General features: G+C 53.7%; 1 protein-coding gene across 7 annotated transcripts in view; it reads right to left on the reverse strand.

Moving 5' to 3' along the window:
• CUX1 (cut like homeobox 1) overlaps positions 1 to 15,194 on the reverse strand; it is a 352,615-nt gene that overhangs the window by 14,851 nt on the left and 322,570 nt on the right. For 4 of the 7 annotated variants that reach the window (XM_045075004.1, XM_045075001.1, XM_045075000.1 and 1 more), the window contains one exon: positions 1,902 to 11,900. The exons of the other annotated variants lie outside the window; for them this stretch is intronic. In XM_045075004.1, coding sequence (XP_044930939.1) covers positions 11,174 to 11,900 — 727 coding nt within the window. In that variant the 3' untranslated portion in view covers positions 1,902 to 11,173. Of the gene's footprint in view, positions 1 to 1,901; positions 11,901 to 15,194 lie in introns of those variants that run through there. 7 annotated transcript variants of the gene reach the window in all.

The raw sequence follows: 15,194 nt of genomic DNA on the forward strand, positions 1-15,194 counted from the left end.
GGAGGCGACGGCAACGTACCCCAACCCAAGGCAGCCGCTCAGAGGCCCTTTCAGAAACACACGCGGACAGGATCCCAGCGGATGCCTCGCACACCGATGATTACTGCTGACCCTTGGACAACACGGGTTGCAATCACGCGGGTTCACTTACACGTGGATTATTTTTACAGTTCCCTAGTATAAATGGGTTTTCCTTGTGCTTTTCTTCATAACATTTGTTCCTCTAGCTTAGTTCATTCTAAGTATACAGGATATTATACGTATAAACACAAAATACGCGTTCAGCGACTGTGTTCTGGGGTAAGGCTTCAGGTCGGCAGTAGGCTGTCAGCAGTTACCTTTCGCGGGAGTCAAAAGCTACCCGTGGGTTTTCAGCGGCGTTGGGGGTTGGCGCCCCTGACTCTTGTGTTTTTCAAGGGTCAAGTGCATGTCCTCAGGTGGCCTTAGCCTATTTCCTGGAGTCATCAAACAGTGCACATCATTTTGTCCAGACCCGCTTAAGCACAGGGAGAGGGAGGCCACACACAAGGAGGCTGAGACTGCCTGGATCGGGGGCGGGGGGCACCACCCCGTTGCAGTCAGAGCACAAAACCTTGCTCCCTTCTCTGTCTCGGGAGCTGGCCGTTTACACAGAGCCAGGCCTAAGGAACCATGGGCAACTAGAGTTTTGCTTAATTAAATCCTACTTTAAAAGCACCGGGGGAGACTCTCTGGGTTGGAAGTCTTTGTGCCAAGTGTTCTTTATTTTTATATTTTTTACATGTTGTATTTTAATTTAGTTAACAGATCTTTAAAGAGTGGGGGGGGGGCATGCCTTAACTAGCCATCGGAGAAGTAGCAGAATGTTAGGGGAGTCAGACTTAGAACGTCAGACTGGCAGAGCTCGGTCGGTTTTATCCTTAATTCTTCCCTCTGTGGGGGCAGACATCTGGGGACAGCTCTAGCCACGCTCGGGTCTGACAGATGAGACTCAGGGCTGCCCAGAGCACCTGGCATTGGCAGGAGACTGCCCCGTGCTCGCGGGGGCTTCTCCTGCCGGAGGGGCGACAGCTCATGCTTCTGTACCACATGGGGGAGCGTCACATTCTGAAACCTACAAATTCACGCACATTCTGAAACCTACACATTACGGCACAACAAACCAATCTCCCCTGCCCCGTCACACATCGGTGAGGATGGCAATAATTTTCCAAACTTCTAGATTTCAAGATGAGAAACCACCTCAGTCACGAGCACGTGGACCACCTAGCCACCAATTCTGCAGAGCTCTCTCTCGGGTCCAGCCCCGAGCGCTGGCCGGAGACCCCTTCTCAGGAGCCTGATCGTTCCAGAAACCCACAGGCGCCATGTCTTCCTTTCTCTTTCCACTCACTTGGCTTGTGTCACCGGGTACCCCAGGCCTGTCTTTGACATCGGGATTCAGGGACCAAGTGAGAGACAACCCCTGCCCCCGCAGCCCCACGCACACAGATGAGGCTAGGCCAGGCCACTGGCTGGGTGCACACTGCCCTGCAGGGGTACCTGGCCGCAGTCCCCCAGGGCACCCGAGCTCCACGCAACCTCGCCCAGCACCATCGGCCACCATGCCCAGTCCTCCAGAGCCCGCGCGACAAGCGATGGTGTCATTTCACAGACAAGGAAGCGGGTGCCGGGACGGTCAGCATTGAAAAGCTACTGAAACAGTAAGGCCCACGACAGCAAGCAGAGCAGGGACGCAGGCCCAGATGGAGACGCGGTGCAGCACGCGCTGCCCAGACCCCGCCGCGCATCCCACCCCACGCCTGGTCTCTGCAGCCAGATCGGCATGGCGACTCCTGGGGTACCCTTTGGACCCAGAATGAGAGTGTTTGCTGCTTCTCCTCAGGCCGGGGCACTTTTAAATAAAAACAACCCACGCATTCTTGTGTTTGTATAAAAGATATTTACTTCAATTATCACACCTAGGGTGCTAGTGAGTAATAATACATGGTGTGAGTTTCATACAGTGATATTGCTTCTCCATATCATATAGGGACCGTTGTACAGTGCTGAGAACAAACATCGTATGGCTAACCAAGGACAGAAGGGACAATGCCAGGGGCCGACGGGTGCCTCCCCCACCCCCACGCCAGCTGGATCAACTTTTTTGACTCTTAATGTCGAAAACAAATAGCAAGAAAAAAAAAAAATGTTACCAGAGATGGGTCACAGCAACACAACAGAGGCTTCTCGAAGCTATTTGTACAAAAATGACGCCTTTTTTTTTTGTTGGTTTTTTTTGTTGTTGTTTTTTTGTTTTTTTTTTGTTTTGTTTTTGTTTTTGGTCAGTTGGGTCTCTGTGAGGATTAAAAAAAAAAAAGTCTGTGATTGTATTAACAAACGAGCTCTAAAAACATCTAAGACTTAGTGCGTTACAGAAAATATAAAATACTGCTAAAATGTAAAGACACCACAATACACGGGGGGGCGGGGCAGGGGGCGGGGCAGGGGGCGGGGCAGGGGGCGGGGCGCTGAGCTTATGAAAGGTATCCCGGAAGAAGTCCGCCACTCTGCGAGCGAGCTCGTCTTGTGCTGTGTTAGTAGTCTGGACAGGAGCGTGGCGCTACCCGCTCTCATGGCAAAGTAGTTATTGCACATCGCAAAGAGCTAGGTCTCACTCAGCGGAAAGGGACGCGGGGAAGCCCTCCTTTCCTCTTTTTTCTTTTCTTTTTTTTTTTTTTTCCTCCCACTTCTATTTTCCGACGAATTATGCTCAAAGGCTGTAAGAATTTTTGCATGAATCCTCTCGTCTCCAAAATGCACAGCATTTTCTGAGGGGTCTCGGTGGGACGGGAGATGCCCGTTTTCTCAAGGACAGAGGCAGAAAACGGCTCGAGAGAGGAGAGAGAGAGAGAGAGGGAGAGAGAGAGAGAAATGCATAGACTAATTCGAGAGAAATGAAAACCCTTTGGTGGTGGTGGGGGGGGCAGGCGGAGGGATGGGGGCGATGATTTCATTGGAGGGCTTTCTTTCAAAGAGACGAGAACAAGATCAGGACCCCCGACGATTTCAGAGAAGGGGAGAAGTCATGGCACGGAAAGCGAGGCCGGGGTTGGCTGTGTGGCCCCACCAGGACCTTGGCGTCAGGGGGGAGCCCCATCCTCCTGGGCCAGACCCTCCTCACCGTCACACCTGATTAGCAAGCATGATGTCCCCCCCTCCACGCTTCACCACATTAAGGGGGGCAAAGGGGCTCCCCCAGGACCTCCCCGGTGAGGGTCTTCAAGCCAAAGCTGGACTCGCAAACACCGCTGTTTCACAAGATGGTTTTGACCCAACTTTGTACGCAAGGGAAGCCACCACAAGAACGACAAGAAAAGCCAACACGACAGAGCAAACCAGTGCGAGCCTTGCGAGAAACCTCTCTCTCCCTTGGAAGCCACGGTCTTGCCCAGGCCAGCCGCGCCTGCTCTGACCAGGGCTCGCTGGAACTTCATGAACCCAGAAGGCTTACCAGAGGCTCTAGGAGGCTTTGGGGGGAACTGAACTTCGCTTTTCTAAGTCTCTGTAGCCCCTCAGGCGAGTGTTTTTCAACTCTTTCATTTAAAAAGTCAGACCCGGGGAGACCACCAGCTTTTGAGCGGCTACCCTGGAGACAGGTGTCTGATTCTGCCGGAGAAGCCTCCTCTGCCCCCCAGTCAAATCCCCAGACCCTTCGGTTCTTTTGGGGGGGGGTTGTGTGTGTGTGTGTGTGTGTGTGTGTGTGTGTGTGGCGGAGGGGAGAGGGCAGGAGGCAGAAGACAGTAACCACCGGAGTGATAGCAAAAAGCATTTATAGCAACAACACAAAACAATACACTCCTGATAAGAACTTAAATGATTAACCCTAACAATAAATAGAAGAGGATAGAAATAAATTTCTTTTTCTTCTCAAGGAAACATCCTTTTATAATTATCCTCACGCACGCTGGCAGGTCAGTAGCAGTCAACTCATCTCAAGGAAAGGTTAAGTGCTGGAAGGGATGGCCTGGTCTCACAATCGGGAGGGTTCTTAGCTGCTGAGTCACCCCCCCCGCCCCGCCCCCCACCTCCCCTGCCACCCAGCCGGGTTCCCCCCCAGGGCCTGTGGGCCCTGTACACCTAGCTTGGGGGGGGCGGTCAGCAAGAGGCAGGCTGAGAGAGGGGCGGGGGCTGGGGAGGCCTGTTTTCCCTTCAGTTCATAAACAAACGGAACTACAGTGAAAGTTCCCATCCACAACCTGAATCGTCCTGGTCTAAAGCTTACTTTGAGTTCATTTGGTGTGCAATACATTATCTCTTAAAAATGAAGAAAAATGATTTCTATTGCACAGAGCTTTTTACACACATAGTCATCTACTTAAGTGCTTTCTGTTTAAAGCAAACTATACACACGCGCGCGCACGCACCCACACACACAAAGGACAGCAAAGAAAGCAAGCAAAGAAAAAGATGGAAAAAATGGGAACGGAGAGGAACTTTCAAACAAAAGCAGCCCCGTGCCACTTTTCAATGCATCTAGCTGAATGGTGTCTGGTTTCACCAGTGGAAGTCCTAACGCTTCCTTACACTGTGCTTCTGATTATTTTCCATAGGGATGTAGCCGTGACATTGGGATATAAGGCACCTTTCCTTTCTGATCACAGAAAGCTTGATACATAGCATAATAGCATATTTTGTGGTAGAAATTAAAGCCTAAACACTAAGGAAATGACAGGAACACAGACTATACCTAACGTCACTGGAGAAACTAGACCCATGGAAAGCAACTCAAAGTTATTTTCAAAGGCTTTTAACAGGGGGATGGGGAAGTGCACATTTATGCATAGCCTAATGCCTTTCTCTCGCTAGCCTTTTTTAGGATTCTTCGCCTACAATGCCCAACTTTTAAAGTTAGCATTCCGGAGGAGACTAGGCGCTTTGGAAATGTCTTGTTAAAGCTAAATGTCACTTCATGCAAAAATTAGAATGGAGATACCACCGACAGTGTGGTCACAGCATCTTTGGAGGGGAGGAGGAGGAAGGATGGCCGCAAGGCCTGGGCAGGTGCGGGCAGGTCCCGCCAGTGGGAGAGACTGGGCAGCTGCATCTCCTCCTTCCCTGGCGAGGACGGGGCAGGGAACTCGGGTGCGGGCTCATGTCCTGCCCAGCTCTCTGCCCTCCATGCCCCTCCTCTGCCTTCCTCATTCACTCCGGGGGCTCGGGCCTCTGCTTTCAGCACACCTCTAAGGGTTTACAGACTGGATCTTTCTGGAACTTTCCTTGGGAACTTGTTTCCTGGTTATTTTTGTCTACAAAAAGGCAGAAACCGGTGGGAATGGAAATACATGTTGCTAAACTGGACCTCTGTCTCCGCGAGTGTGCAGGCCAGACCCGGAAACGGAACTCTGCTGGAGGCCCCGGGCCGCCATATTGCCACTTGGGGCGGGAGCTCTGCCTTAGGGGTCATGAAGCCTCCCCCTGTTGCCACCAAGGCCCACATGAAACCACAAAAGCACCGGGGTGGGGGTTTCTAACTGTGGGCTTTTTCTGACAAATGCCCAAGTGCCTGACGATGACACAGATCCTTAGGCTTCCGCTTCTAAATCTTTCCCATCAGGAGGACACACTGGCCACCAGAGAGTGTGGAGCCATGTCTAAGCAGCCGCTCTGGGAGCTGGGCTTTTCTGCACTGCGTAGAAATCGGTACGCTCTTTCGGGAAGAGTCTTGTGATTGAAGACTGGGTTTGCAGACGGGAGAACACCCTTTCCTGTCCTGTCCTCGAGACGCTTCCAAAGGACACCTCACAGCGGAGCCGAAGTCACTTCCCTGTGCCAGGGACAAGTAAGGACAGAGTTCCCCAATGCCAGGGAGGAACCCCGGGGCTGTGTCCTCACATGGCCAGCCAGGGGCAGCCCAGGGCAAGGGGAACGGCTCTGACACATCCTGACAGCTGAGCGGGAACGGGCAGAAAGCGAAGGCCGGCCAGCGCGGGGCCCTCTGAGGCCTGAGACCGCCCCCGCCTGCCAAGGAGACGGCTGCCAGTGTGTCAGGAACAGGTGAAGTCGAGAGAAGAATCCACGTGCCTCGAGCAGCACAGCTGTCTGTCTGTGTTGTGCTCACAAGAGAGGAGAGGGAAGGAGGCCTGCCCACCAGGCCCAGACACATTCACGAACGCCACGATTCTAGCACTTTCGCCCCCCCCCCTCCTGCCCCGTGCCTCGCGGTTCTGAAGGGAGTAACGCCAAGTGGGAGCACAGGTTAGTGAGGTAGAAGGGGTCAGAGGAGTGTGCGGACAGGGACGACATCTCGGGGAGGGAAGGACACGGCCTGCCTGAAGGAACGCGGCCAACAGCCCGCCCCGCGGGCCGCGCAGGCCCGAACCTCGCCTTGCTCCCATCCCCCCACGCGGCTGGCTTGCTGGCTCCCCACAGAGGGGGCTTGCGATGGCTAAGGGCAGACTCTTGTCTTTAGGCCTGTCGAGAGGCGCCTGTCCTAGTGCATTTAAGGCAATGGCTGTTGCCCCCCAGCTCAAGATGGAGTAAGTCATGAACACCGCTTCCCGCGGTGCGCATCCCCGAAGGGTGTGATCTACTCCCCGCACCCCGGGTCCTCTGTTCTCTTCAGTGAGGTTTGTTTTTCTGAGATGTGAGGAGGAGAAACATTGCATAGAACGTCAATCGAGTTCATTGATCACTGCTGCGAGAGAGGGCAGGAGTTCTGCAGGTACAAAGAAACCCAGTCCACCTGCTGGGAAGGTACCCGCCTGTGGACTGAGTCGTGCGTGTGAGACAGAGACTGGGGCATGATCTCAGGGCCACGAGCCCACGCCACAGCTTTCCCTCCGATTAGAGGACAACCTGCCTTCTGCTTGGTTTCCTCACAGCCCCACGACTGACAGGGCTCGGGCCACGGAGGGAGACCAGGGGTTTCCTTCCTCCTAGAGCCGGCCGGCTGGGCCGGGGGCTGCGGGTCCACGAGGAGGGTCTCTCACAGCCACAGAGAGCACAGAGAAACCCTCAACCCTGTAGCTCTATGAGTCTGGACCACTAGCCAGCGGACCCGAATGTCCGCATCGGACAGGATGGTTTTTAAATGGGGAGAAAACAAAGATGCCGAAAGCCAGGACACGGGGCAGGGAGCCCACAACTGTCACCTTTTTGCCTCAGTCCCTCTCATAGACATTGTGGCTGTGGTTTAAGAGTAGTCATAGGAGTCAAGAGCCTGGTATTTCCTGGAGACTTCTGGAAGCCTGCGTCCCGGGACGGTCTGCTGCTCACGAGCTACCTCAGGTCTGGGTGCTGTTACACACAGGTCAGCTCTGAGAATAATTGAGTTGAGCCAGCTGGCTGGGATAATCCTTTCTAAAGGGCGGCCTGACTGGCGGACAGAAATCACAGACATCCGACTGATCCCGAAGTTCAAGGTTGGCGGTCACCTGGGAGCCAGGCGGTGGAAGCGGGCGGGCCCAGGTCTGGGACAGAACCCACACCCCTTCCACCTCAGGTACCCCACAGGGGAGTATGGGTGGGAGCCCAGGGTCGAGAGGCTGGATGTGAACACTGATTTTATACCGGGCCTCCACTTAGCCAGCTAAGTAATGGCAAAAACCTTAAGTCATGAACACTCCCTCCAATTAACAAAAAGGAGCCATTTAAAATGGTATAATGGAGCTTGTAATTAAGTGTTAGTGTTTTATACGGAACCGTTTTCCCCAGGGGAGAGGTACAAATCAGCTTTTTAAACTGATGGAGCAGAGAGGGGAGGGGGTCGGCTGCCTGTGGGAGCGACTGCTTGGAATGCCAGCCAGCTGAAGGTAAGCCCCCCGGAGAGGATGCTGTTCAAGGCACTTGAATATTGCTTATCAAGATGAAAGATCAACCCTTAGACTCGAACTGAGAGGTGTGACAAGGAGGGGGGATGCTCCCCCGACCCCCTGAAAGGTTTCTGTTATTTAGTGGCAGCTCTTAAAAGTATTACAGACAGTGAAAGCTTGACACAAAAGATCATACGGTTGGGGTCACAACTGAAAAAAATAAATAGAGGAAAAAAAAATACAAACACAGAACCGCAAGCAAACTTTAACCAACTGATTGTATCGAGCACCCAGATGGAAGTCTGGCAAAAAAAGGTAGAGTGGAAATCAACGATAACCTAGTTAAGAAAACAAAACAAAACGAAACAAAACACAAACCAACCAACAAAACCCAACAGAAAGGACTAAACCGCTTTGAAGAGCCCGAGTGGCTGTTTTACTGTTTCCATTTGGCCACTAGAATGGACACACTTATTTATACTTTCTCAATTTCCTCGGGTTGAACACCTTTGTAAATAACAGTCATGCCTTTAAAACTAAAACACTACCCTAGTATTTCGGTTAACTCCCTGGTTTTCATTCTAATGAAAAAATCAGATATTCAGAGATTGATCACACACGATGACAAAATTCCCTCGAGGTTTTCGTGGAGAGGACACCACAGTACTGTCAGGGGCTCCGCTACTCACTGTCCTAGGGGGTCACTAACGCAAACTCGCTCTTCTTAACGCACCTGCATCGAGCCAGATGGTAATCTGCTTCCCCTTAAGCTCCTCCATTTTGAATTCTCTTCTCACTGAACCAGGTATCAAGTTCAGAGATGAAACGACCATCCAAAGACAAACAGCCTGCCTCCCAGCCTCCTAGAGCCTTCTGAAAACTTCTTATTCATGAAAAGGCATTGTCTTTAGTGTAGTGACTCTTAAATTTGTGAAAACTTGAACTAAGTGCTGCGGTTGCAGGTTAAAAGACTGTAAATGAACTACATAATTCCTAAAACATCATGCAAGAAATGTGGTTTCACATCTTACAGTCAAAGTCCTACAAAGTTAATTAATACAAGCACACTCAGGTGTAATAGTGGGAGCATACCTTGAAAATTATAACTCCCTCCCACCCCCCCAAATCAAAAAAGGTAATATTAATTAAACTTAAGAAATAATGAATGCACCATTAAAATGCCATCCAAAGATGTTGACCTAAGACAAAGGTTCCAATGATACACAATACGGTCAAAAAGTTTTCAATCAGTAATATACAGTAGGACAACTACATCTTGTAAATTATACCCAATACTGCCGGCAGTCTATCCCTCTAAGAATATTTGCCCCTTTCATCCCTTCCTAACAATCAGATAATAAAATACAGCACCTATAAATAAGCAAAAAAAAATATATATATATACCGAAATCATCTATTGTTAGTTTAAAGATATGGCAATAAAGGAGTCTAAATTAGCAAACTTGTAGAAGCCATAACTGATAAAACAGCTTATTGAAAAAAGGTGGCAGTAATGCACTCTATGTGTGCACAGGTACTTAAGAAAATACACAGACGTATAAAATTGCACACACGCACACACGCACACTCTCATCCGCCTCTATTCTCACGCATATACACATAGACAACAGGAGGAATCCGAGACAAGTTAGACTTCTGATTTGTACTTAGACTGCCCTAGACTGTGCATAAAAGGACTGTTCCAAGAGGCAGAGTGAAGGGAGGGGCCGATGGAAGGTCTGGTCTGGAAGTGAAGAGCGACAACGTTTTGGTGTGAGTGCGGGCCGTCTCTACAGGGGTGGGAGCAGAGCCCAGACTGCCACTTCTCTCTTCTGCAGGGAAGGAAGCTTCCCACGACGTCAACAGTCCTCAGTGCTTGTGGTGGGAAGAGCGGGTGGGGTGGGGTGGGGGCGGGGGAGAGAGAGTGCGCGTGCGCGAGAGCCCTGCCCAGGCCCGGGGAGCGGCGGCCCCTGGTGGGGCTCAGTCCATCAGGCGCCCGGGAGCCCGGGAGAGTGCTGTGCGGTGTGCTGCCTTCTGTGCCAAGGAAAGCCTGCTGCCCACGCCGGCCGGGCCCCTGCGGCCCCCGACTCTTTCCTCCGTGCTTTCCACGCTCGCACGCGTGCCGACGCGCTAACACAGACGTAGACACCATAAATTAAACAGAATGAACGGGGACATGCTACAGTTCTAACTTGTCTCCTAAACCTCCGAGATATGAGGTCTGATCAGCGTGCTCTGCGGTTAGAGGTTAAAAAGCAGATTATAAAATACCTAGATTCGGATCTTTTCTTTTTGTCCTGATTTGGCCTAGAATGGAGTGTATTAAACAGACCCTGGCCGGCAAAAGCCCAGGGGTCAGTTAAAGCTATGGATCACTGTGCACTACATGTCAGGATTCTATGCACGTACGAGAAAACACTACCTCAGCTACCACAAAATCAGATCGTTTCCTGATGTGACTTCTCTTTCTGTTAAAAAATATGTGGAGTAAATGTGTTTTATTTTAATTCAAAGTCTCAAACGAGAAGATTCTTTACTTGAAAATATTTAGGAATCCAAACTAGTGTGTTTAGAGTCGGTTTGACTGTGCAATCTCTTAGTGGCAACTGAACAGCTACAAAAACGTTCTTTTTTAATTTTTCTGAAAAATCCCCCCTCCCCCCCCTTTTTTTTCCTGGTTTAAGAAGATAATAGTGTATTATCGCTCTGAAGCCATTAGATGGCAGATAAAAAGCCCCCTTTTAATATGTGGGTTTGATTTTTTTTTTTTTTTAAAGCCCACACGAAAGAGGAGGGCGCAAGGCAAAGCTGTAAGAGTTATTCCAGAACCTGTGGAAATCACTTAGGGCAATAAAAAAAACACTTCAGGGTACAAAAAAGCTCGACTACACATTTCCGTTTTCTTCCTTGAAAACACGACATAGATTGGGCTTAATGCTCCTTTGTTTTCTATATGCACCTTGGCCTATGGCGATTTTGCCCTGTGGCCCGCAGGGCGGTAAGTGCGCAACACGGTCCAGGCCGCGGAGTCGGCGCCCGCCCCTCTGCCCGGCCCGGCCCGTCGCGGCCCGACCCGGCCCGGCCCAGCCCAGCCCGGCGCGGCTCGGCCAGGCTCGGCTCGGCTTGGCCCAGTTCGGCCCAGCTCGGCCAGACTCGGCCCGGCTCGGCCAGACTCGGCTCTACCCGGCTCGGCCCAGCTCGGCCAGATTCGGCCCGGCTCGGCGAGACGCGGCTCGGGGAGACGAGGCTCGGCTCGGCCCGGCTCGGCTCGGCCCGGCTCGGCTTGGCCCAGCTCGGCCAGACTCGGCTCGGCCCGGCCCAGCTCGGCCCAGCTCGGCCCAGCTCGGCCCCGCTCGGCCCCGCTCGGCCCCGCCCGGCCCGGCTCGGCGGGCGGCGCCCTCTCAGAACTCCCATTCGATGGGCTCCTCCCGGCTGGCGGCCTTCTCCAGGCGGTGGATTATGCTGTTCAAGTTCGCGGCCTTCTTCTTCCTCAAGGGGTTGTCTCGCGAGTCCCTGGCGCCCGCGGCCTCCGGGAGGCCGAAGAGGCTCTGCAGCGAGCTGGCCCTGCGGGCGGCCGCCGGCGCGCTGGTGCTTGGCAAAGCGGAACTCCTGTCGGCGCCGTCCCGGGCCCGGCAGGGGCCCTCCGCCGGCGGGGCGGCTGAGGTAGCGGCGTCCTCCCCGGCCGCGGGGGCGGCGGCGGCGGCGGCGGCGATGGCGGGGTTTGGCACGGACCCCGGGCCGTCGGCGGGGCCCTCGGGCGGCGGTGGCGGCGGCGGCGGCGGCGGCGGCGGCGGGGGCGCCCGGGGCCGGCCCTCGTCGTCGGCGTCGTCCGGGGCCGGGGCCCCCGAGGGCGGCGGCTGCGCCTTCTCCGCCGGCCTCGGCGCCTCCTCCCGCTCCTCCGGGGCCTCGGCCGGCCCTCCCTGAGACTTGGCGGCGGCCGCGGGGCCGCCCGGCTCCTCGGCGTCCACGGCGCCCGGGCCCTCGGCGGCTTCGACGCCGTCGCAGCTGTCGCCCTCCGAGCTGGGCGCCGCCCGGCTGCTTCGGGCCGACGGGGAGTCGCTGGCCCCGGCCTGGCCCTGGCTCCCCGCCTGAATCTCCTCAATGAACAGTTCTCTGCGGATCCGAGACCTGCGAGACACAAGCGGGAGGGCGCCGTGAGCGGGGCTGCTGGGGGGTCACCCGCTGGTTCCCAGACCCTGCGCCTTGGCCGGGGGTCCCTCGGCTGGCTGCCGGCCTCCTCGTCCCCGCGAGGACGGCGCGCCCGTGTGCCTCGTCCAAGGGCGCCCTCCCCACATGCCCCTCCCGCCCCGCCTCGCAGCAGGTTGCGGGTGGCCCGGTCGCACTCTGCACACCCGGGCCACGCCCGGGGCGGGGTACACGGTGGTGACCTCGGACGGGACTAACAGCTGGAAATGCAGGACGAAGGCTAACGTGAGAGAGAACCAACGAATACACAGCGCCCAGGGCCAGAAGCTCGAGCCTGGTGCTCTGAGCCACAGGCCGGGGCCAGGGCCCTGGGCAGGGTCACTTTCGATCAGGCACGAAGGAGACCACATGCGCGCTCCAACACACCAAGCATGTTGCCATCAAGCAGGACCGCCCCTACCCGGGGCCCAGCGCTCCCTTCCTTTGTTGGGTCTGAAGGAGCAGCTACAGATGGACCCTGGCCTTCCCCGTTTTGGGGCCCTGAGTGACATCGAGAAAGGACTCTTCTTAAGTCTGTTCCTGTGCCAGAGTTCCTCCTTCCGTCTGCTCACAGCACTAGGCTCCATCCGAACTCTCTAGATGGTTATTCTGAAGAGCCGAAAAGCCTCTGATCAGTGTGCCAGCTGTTACTGGAAAAGCATCCTCAGGTCAGCGGGCAGAAGCCCACTGTCCTGCAGAGACTGGGCCTCCCGACAGCCCTTGGTTAGGCATGCGATGAAAATATTTTCTGCAGTACACAGACCCCAGGAGAGCTGACATGCTTGGAGAGCCCACTATATGCCAGGCCTTGTGTTGTGGATGTGGGGAGTGTTGAAGCCAGGGAGAGCGTTTTCAGTCCGGTGTGTCTAAACCCTCGGTGGTGGTGATGTGTTCACGATGGTATCTGCTCCCTGCACAGCCTGAGCCCTGACCCTTGTCCCGAGGATGGTTTCTGAGAGAGAGCTGCAGGGTGAGGTCCTAAACCTAATCCCCTCCATCCCCACCCACCGGAAGTTCTCTGGCATAAGTAAAGACTTTCTTCCTTCTCTGGGGCTACCACGGGGGCCCGTGAAATGCAAGTCCTTGTAGATAGGCTCCTGGACACGGGGCTTGAGGGCGAGCCTGTTCTGCTGCCTTTCAAGGCCCTCCGCAGCCAGCAATGCCTGCTGGGGTGAACGCCTAATCCTGTCCCTCCCCGGCTGCAGAGGTGGGAGCTAGATGGGCAGGCCACAGGTCTGCTGGTACTAACTCTGAGTCCCGGGGCTGGACTGGCCCAGAACAGAGCACAGGCTTTACAGAACCAGGCCAACCTGGGTTTGAAATCTGGCTTTGTAAGACTTACTAGCTATACAGCTTGGAAGAAAGGTCCTAAGCTGTTTTGAGCTTCAGATTTCTTATCGGAAAAATGTGGAGGATAGCATCTTCCTTGCAGAGCTATTAAGACTACAATAATAACGTATAATATGGGACACAAAGTAGACCCAGAAAAAAAGGGGACTATTCAGACCCTCCACCTGCCTTTTGAGTGACAGATTCCCTGGTGTTAGGTGCTAAGGCTGAGCTAAAAGGCCTGGGGGGAGGGAAGGGACAGCTGCACCTGGGGTCTGGCCTCCTGGCTGCCACCCTCGGCTGTTCGAGAATCTGATTAGACGCTCCTGGTTGACTGCCTGGCATGTACTACATGCTCAACCGACCGGAGACCTCATCCTTCTTAGTCTAGATTTGTCTCCATCCATGAAAAATACCGCCTTCTGATCTAAGACCAGGTCCCAGGAGTGGATCTGGTTTTTAAACAAGTCACACAAGATTCGCAGGACACCGTGGTGTTTTAGGGCCCGGCAGAGTTTCTCCTGGTTTGACCTATTCTTCTAGGAGGAGACCAGGTGTCCTGTGGTAGGTAGTCTGTTCTGGCTTTCCTGGCCCTGTTCCTGGTTGAATGGTCACTCTAAGATACTTCTAATGCCCTCAGAGTGAAAGGATAAGAGGAAGTAAAATTGTATTTTTTTGATGTGACTAAAAATTGATGCCCCTTCCCTGTTATTCCCTGTGGGGTCCGGTAGGGCAGGGAAAAAAGAAAATCAACTTCTGCCATCTAACTCCTGCAGAATGTGAAACTCTCTCCTCCCTGAGGAATTTGGTGCATGTGCGCCAGTCCTTACGTGAAGCTCTTGGGGGTCTACCAGGCTAAGTTGGTCTCTGTTGGAAGTGTTTAGCTGGAGAGCTAATGCCATGGAGGGAGAACTCACTCTCTGCTCTGCACTTTGCCTCCTGGGTGACTGAGTGACTTCAGTTCTTTGGGTTTTATGCAAATTCTGAATGACCTAGTGCTCACTTCTCATCTGACCTATTTTGTGGCTTTTAAGATTCTTTTCAGGGGCGCCTGGGTGGCTCAGTCGGTCAAGTGTCTGCCTTTGGCTCAGGTTATGATCCCGGGGGGCCTGGGATCAAGCCCCGTATCAGGGAAGCAGGGTAGCCTGCTTCTCCCTCTTCCCTGCTTGTGCTCTCTCTGAAATAAATAAAATCTTAAAAAAAAAAAATTCTTTTCAGTTCTTTTTTCAAGACCTTCACATCTCACACCTCTTCCACAATATTTTTCCACATCTCTGCAGCTGAAACAAATCTCTGCCCGGTTCTTCCATTTGTCTTAGCCCGGCCCACTTTGTCGCGGTTCTTTCTTTCTTTCTTTCTTTTTTTTTTTTTAAGATTTTATTTACTTATTTGACAGAGATAGAGATCACAAGTAGACAGAGAGGCCGGCAGAGAGAGACTGAGAAGCAGGCTCCCCGCTGAGCAGAGAGCCCGATGTGGGGCTTGATCCCAGGACCCTGAGATCATGACCTGAGCCGAAGGCAGAGGCTTTAACCCACTGAGCCACCCAGGAGCCCCTTTTGCGGTTATTTCCGAAAGGAAACATTTACTGAACATCTACTCTAGATCTGGATCTGAGCTGTTTTGCTAAGTTCCGAGTTCTCCTGCTCCTTCTCTCTCGCGTGGCATACGCTTGAATTTGCTCATGTTCAGTGCACACACGGGGCCTCACCACACTGAGCGGTTGACCAGCTCTGATAGGGTGGGCAGTCCCATAGCTGTCAGCAAGATGAGTGACAGAAGCTGAGAATTCTGGAGAGCGCGTGCCCTGGCCGGGAGGCAGGGACCGCCATTCAGCTGAGGCCTGTAGGTGAGATCTGGGGAAGAAGGTGACCCCAGCGGGGCCGGGGGAAATGGTTCCTGGAGATG

The sequence above is a fragment of the Mustela putorius genome, unplaced genomic scaffold, assembly GCF_011764305.1.
Source record: "Mustela putorius furo isolate JIRA1106 unplaced genomic scaffold, ASM1176430v1.1 tig00000139_pilon_pilon_pilon, whole genome shotgun sequence".
Classification (NCBI taxonomy): Eukaryota; Metazoa; Chordata; class Mammalia; order Carnivora; family Mustelidae; genus Mustela; species Mustela putorius.